The sequence below is a fragment of the Gallinula chloropus genome (assembly GCF_964237585.1).
Source record: "Gallinula chloropus genome assembly, chromosome: 5".
Lineage (NCBI taxonomy): Eukaryota > Metazoa > Chordata > Aves > Gruiformes > Rallidae > Gallinula > Gallinula chloropus.
In genome coordinates this window covers 68442949-68448948 of record NC_140090.1, presented here as the reverse complement: position 1 = coordinate 68448948, position 6000 = coordinate 68442949, and the positions used below count along the sequence as shown (strand labels likewise).

The window sequence follows — 6000 nt, the reverse complement described above, 5'->3', positions numbered from 1 at the left end:
CCTGAGTGCCTACAGCCCACACAGCTCAGACCCATCAGTGGGGTGGGCAGCCTGGTATAACCAGCGTTATACTGGGAGAAAAGCCCGAGACAAAGTGCAGTGAAGTGCATCTCTGGCACTGAGGTGTGCAGGTCGAGAGGCTCAATTTCAGGCAAGCAGTTAGAGGCTGAGCTAGGAGGACTGCAGGCCAGGACAGGGAGTATGGTTATGTCAGCTGTGGGGGAGAAGGAGATCATCCTGCCACACCTAATCCTAGCAAAAACTCCTACATAATTGCTGACCCAGCTCTATCGGCATTTGCTGTTTGTATCCTGAGTCATAAAGATAAGCTCTACTTTCCCAGAAAGTAACTTCTCTTGCTGATGGCAACAGCCTCTGAGCATCCCTTCACCCCTGTCAGTGGAGGCTGCTCCATCTCCCTGACCCCAAACCTGCTTGGCCATCTCACACCACCTCTTGCTGCCTCCCTGATGTACCTTTGCCTGTTACTAAATACTAACTCATCAGGTCTAAAGAGGGAGGTAGAAGCCACACACAGCACCTTCAAGGCAGTGCAGCACCAGCACACACGTGTTGCATGTGCTTGGGCTAGCGTGAGTCAGCAAGCAGGGCTGGCAACACATCCCAACTCCAGTGCTCCAGTCCAGTTTCCCCAGTAATGCGGCATCCTCCTTCATTGCAGGATTGAGAGATCATCAAGTGTCCAGCAGCAACGCTGACAGTAATCACCTCTGTGGGAAGCAACTAAAACCACAGAGAAGAAAAGACAACGTGCAAATGCCAGAGGCAGAAACAACTGTCCCATTGTCACCTCTGCCACAGAAACATTTCTCAAGGGTTCAGTGCAAAACTGAAGGGACCACGATTTCCCCTGCTGCTTAGGCTGAGTCCCTCTTTGGCCCCTATTGAAGTATCCCTGGTGTCACCAGCCAGCTCCAGAAGCTGGACACCAGGCTGGAGGAAGGGACAGCAAAGAAGGTGGTGTGCACCTGGAGCTTCCCCTTGCACGTCAGCTGGCCCAAGGCCATATCACTCCCCATCGGTGTATCCCTCTGTGCTGAGAGGTGGGCCAGCACGGCCTCCCACTGCAGTACACGCTGCCTGTTGACCCCAGGACAAGATGGCTGCCCTCATCGCCGAGAACTTCCGTTTCCTTTCCTTGTTCTTCAAGAGCAAAGATGTGATGATCTTCAATGGTTTAGTGGCCCTAGGGACAGTGGGCAGCGAGGAGCTCTTCTCAGTTGTTGCCTTCAACTGCCCCTGCTCCCCTGCCCGCAACTACATCTATGGGCTGGCCGCCATTGGTGTCCCAGCCCTGGCCCTCTTCCTCATTGGCGTCATCTGGAACAATCACACCTGGAACCTGGTGGCTGAGTGCCACAAGCGTGGCACCAAGAACTTCTCTGCCGCTGCCACCTTCCTCCTTTTCGGCTCCATCATGGGCCGGGCAGCTGTGGCACCTGTCACCTGGTCGGTCATCTCGCTGCTGCGCGGGGAGGCTTACATCTGCGCCCTCAGTGAGTTCGTCAGGCCATCCTCCACGGACAAGTTCCCGGCTGAGTATGGGGCCGAGGTGCTGGCCAGGTTCCCCTGTAAAGATGTGCCAGCAAACCTCACCAAATTCAGGGATGACATGACGCGGAGGCTGAGATACGAGTCCCAGGTAGGCACACCAGGGAAAAAGCCACTCAGAGTGGGTAAGACCATCTTACCATGTCCTAATGCAGCCTCTCTCTTCTCTCTCAGCTCTTCGGCTGGCTGCTTATTGGCATTGTTGCAGTCCTGGTTTTCCTCACCAAGTGCCTGAAGCACTGCTGCTCACCACTGAGCTACAGGCAGGAGGCTTACTGGGCTCAGTACCGCTGCAACGAGGACAAGCTCTTCCGACGCACGGCTGAGGTCCACTCCAGGATCTTGGCAGCCAAGAATGTGAAGCAATTCTTTGGCTTCGTGGCGCTGGACAAGGAGGAGAAGGAGCTGGTGCAGGAGTTCCCAGTGGAGGGTGTCCAGCCAAGCCCCCAGTGGAACGCCATCACTGGTGTCTATATCTACCGGGAGAACAAGGGCTTCCCCCTCTACAGCCGGCTCCACAAATGGGCCAAAGGGGTGGAAGGGAACGGGCCAAGCCCAGAAGGCCATGAAATGCTGTTTTTGGCTTCCTAAGACAGACGGGCACTGGCAGAAGTTCCCCAGACTGCCAGGCAGGCCTACCAGTACCAGTGCACAGCTGAGGGATTCACTGGGAATATTCCTCCGAGCAGGATTTCCTCTCTCAGTGGGTAAACAGGGATCAACAGCCTCAAGGTAGAGACTGATAAGCAATACACTAAGTGGAGGAGAAAACCTCACCTCACCTCACTTGGGGACAAGCAGCTTGTGGCTGCTCCCAGAGACAGGAGGGGAGCAGGGAGCAGATGCACACCTTACCTCTGGGCTGCCAGTGCACGCTGCCATCTCACGCGTCAGCAGAAACCTCAGGGAACGAGAGGTGGGCACAACATTTCTAACTGTGATTCCAACAGACCCACTGGTGTCCCCCACTAGCCCCAGCCATCCCACACACCTGTTTTACTGACATTGATACCTTCTTAAACAGTTGCACAGTGCCTGGCAGGTCTCAGAGCACTTCACAGACTTTACAGCACAGGGAAAAGAGGGAAGCAGTGGGTAAATTCCTGTGGCAACAGGGACACAGTAGCACCCAGGAAGGAATGGGTTGGTAATACAGCAGCACACGGAATAACTAAGACTAAGGCAGGAGGAATCACCAATATTCCCAGTATTCAGAAAGACACTCTGTAATTACCAAGTTGGAATTTGGGTAGGACACCAAACTCCCTTTGTTCTTACTGAAGTGCCTGGCAATCTCTAATGAGCCCAAATGGTCACAACCACGAGTTTATAAACCCAGAAGATGGCACCATCAGCAGAATAGCTTTCAGGTGAGGTGGAGGCTGCAAGCAGCACCCACAGTGAGCCACACCACTGTCTGCAGCTCACTGCATTTCTCATCCAACCATCCCTGAGTCCTGCTCATTTGGGTTGTGAGCTGCAGCAAGACCTCAACCAGAATACAACTATTTTACATATATGTATATATACACACACACGTATATGTATAGTGTATATACTATGTAATTGTAGTTATTTAGCTGTATTAATGGAGTGTCTTTCTTCAAGGGGAAAGTTACCAGCCAAAGCATCTGTTGCAGTGGGACTGCAGCCCTGGAGTGACGAGGGACAGCAGGAACGGGATGGGGCCAGCAGCCCTCTTTACTCTTCTACCACTGAGTTTTCTTAAACTCTTCCCACTGCCCTAAATGGTCCCTGCAGCAGAAGGTCTCACAGACTTGACCATACTCTGAGAAAGGAAACTCAGAAAGGTGCAGAATTACTGCCCCCACCGTGACACCGTGCTGACTGTGGCACTTTCCTCCTGAAGATCAGCCCTATGCACCCAACACTGTTTGAAGAGCTGGCAGAATAATGAAGTTTATTTTTCCTGCTCATACTGTTTCTATACAGGTACAACTTCCTTTTACACTGTGCTGTTTACCCAAAAGCCTTAAGTTGTTCAAGTAACGACTCAAACCCACAGAATTCAGAGGGGCTTACACACAAAGAGTTTTGAAATAAATTATTAAATGAGAGAGTTATTTTTCACTGACTCTGAGTTTCTTTCAGGGGGACAAAAAAAGACGTAATTTAACATTCTCTTTGAACTCAAGGACTGAGAACTACTTTTTTCTATTAGCATTCAGATTCTCTCCTATCCAGATGACCCTGGAATATGAAGTTATATGTAGTATATTACACATACTACAAGTTACTAACACTGCTTTTTAGCTATTCCTGCCATGAGTAGCATAAGTCTTCTGCATCAGGATGCACAATTGCAGCAAATGACAGAGAATGTGTTTAGAAGCCTTTCTACAGTACATCCCCTTGCAGGAAAGAGCTGGAAGGTATTTCCTTGCATAAAGAGGCTGGAACACCACTTAACAGGCAAGGCATCCCAGGATCCCGATTCAGCTTCTCTACAGATTTGCCTTGCATTTGTGGGAAGGCTTGGCTCCCAGCCTCACCATCAAGTAATCTGCAGGAATGATCAGATGCAAGTTAAATGAAATTGCATTAACTTGAGATGAAAGAGAGTTAATTTGCATTTCTTCTCCTTGGCCCTCGAGTGGGAACATGCAGACATGCATGCCACCCCCGCACTCAGGTCAGCAGATGCAAGGTAACTTGCTGAAACAAAGCACGTTTTCACTTCCCTTGCCTTTCTCCTTGATAGTCCCAGTTGTTCCTTCTCCCCACTTTCCCTACTTTCCTTCAATGGAGCAAGTCACGTAGCACTTAGGAATAGATTTCTTTATCCTAAGTATAAACCATGAGCCTTTGCACCATCTACCTCCCTTCTCCATTAACTCCAGCCACTTGCCATGTGCTGGAATGGGCATGGGGCTTGCCCAGCTTGTCTGTTTTCTTTCCCTCTTGCTGGAGGTATGTTTGCACAGACAGCTGACAGTGAGGAATGGAACAAGCCACACGCTCACAAATTCTTGTTCAAAACTGTAAGAATTTCTCCCCCCATCTGCCACCCTGTGCATGGCCCCAGATGAGACATCCTGAGCTTCTGACCCTCATAGCCCATCATCACCCTCACAAATATCCTTGCTGGCCCTGTCACTCATCCTCCCCCAGTGATGATGCTGAGCTGAACTAATCCACAAGGATTTACACAGGTCCACAAGCAAGCAGGCAAAGCTTCTCACCGAAACGTCAAGAGGGAAATTGAGCTGCCCGCCTTCCTGGCATGCCAGATCATGCAGGCTGAGAGCTCGAACTCACACTGCTTTTCTTCCAGGGGCCAGAAACAAGCCCATCATAGAGCAGCCTACGGGCTGCCAGTTAGGGCACACTTCCCAGCAGCTAGATGGGTTCAAACCAGGCTCCTTCAGTATGGGGAATTAAACACAGGTCTTTCATTTTCCCTGATGACAACTGTAGAGACTATAATAGCCCCAGTAGTCAAGAAGAAACAATACCTCAAAGGGATCCTGGTTTCTATTGAAACACTTATTTACGTATTCTATTATGTAACTAATTAATCCAAAGAAAAAGCCACCATCATTGCAGCTGTGTTCTTATAAAAAGCAGCAGCTGCTACTGGATGTTGCAAGCAGCCTCTTCCTCTAAGCGCATTAAGGGAAATCTGAGTACAGTACCCTGCTCTCCCCTGGGGGAAAGAAGTGAAATGGCTTGTTTCTGGATCCCAAGGGACTTCGGAATGAACTTAATCATTCAGCCTAGCAAGCACTGGGCATTCACAGAAGCAGAAAAGCTGGATCCTGCAGAGCTCTGGTTTTGAGTTCAGAGTACCTACAATGAGTAAGACACTTTAAGTTTGGTATCTCAAAGCTGGACACCCACTCGCTAGTGTCTACACTGGATAATCACACCAGTTCACATACCCTGCTCTTCCTATTGCCTTCAGTTCTTCATCTGTAAAACATGTGACCATATCCATGTCTTACTAGAGACTTACAAGAATGTGGATCACAAGGCACCGACACCACTGACAGAGACTCCCTAAGCAGCCAAGATACCTGGCTTTTTCCAAGGAAGTCAGATTGGGATGACTTGTTTTTTTCAGCACAGGAAACACACTTTCTTTCTTTGACTTCACCAATTTCTCTTAAGAGGCAGTAACTACCAAAAATCACCATTTTGTCTGTGATCAATCCCTGGGAACTTGTTAGAAGAGACAGCTGCAATTGGGATCCATCACAACTGGATGCTGGTATCCATCATAGGCCGAGATAGCTGCAGCTGCCCAGCCTGAAAAAGCTCAAGGTGGATCTTATCCATGTGTATAAATACTTGACACAAGGATGTGTAGGAAGTAGAAACAGACTGTTCTTAGTGGTGCTCAGTGACAGGATAAATGGAAATAAGCACAAATTGAAATACAAAAAATCCCACTTAAATGTAAGAACT

General features: G+C 49.4%; 1 protein-coding gene across 1 annotated transcript; it reads left to right on the top strand.

Annotated features, from left to right (window-relative positions):
• Positions 1 to 1120: 1120 nt before the first annotated feature.
• Positions 1121 to 2163, top strand: CALHM2 (calcium homeostasis modulator family member 2; the record flags this gene model as incomplete). The annotated part of the gene is made up of 2 exons (XM_084265204.1): positions 1121 to 1663; positions 1747 to 2163. 2 exons carry the CDS (start codon positions 1121 to 1123, stop codon positions 2161 to 2163), a joined length of 960 nt encoding a protein of 319 aa, XP_084121330.1.
• Between the last annotated feature and the right edge of the window lie 3837 nt (positions 2164 to 6000).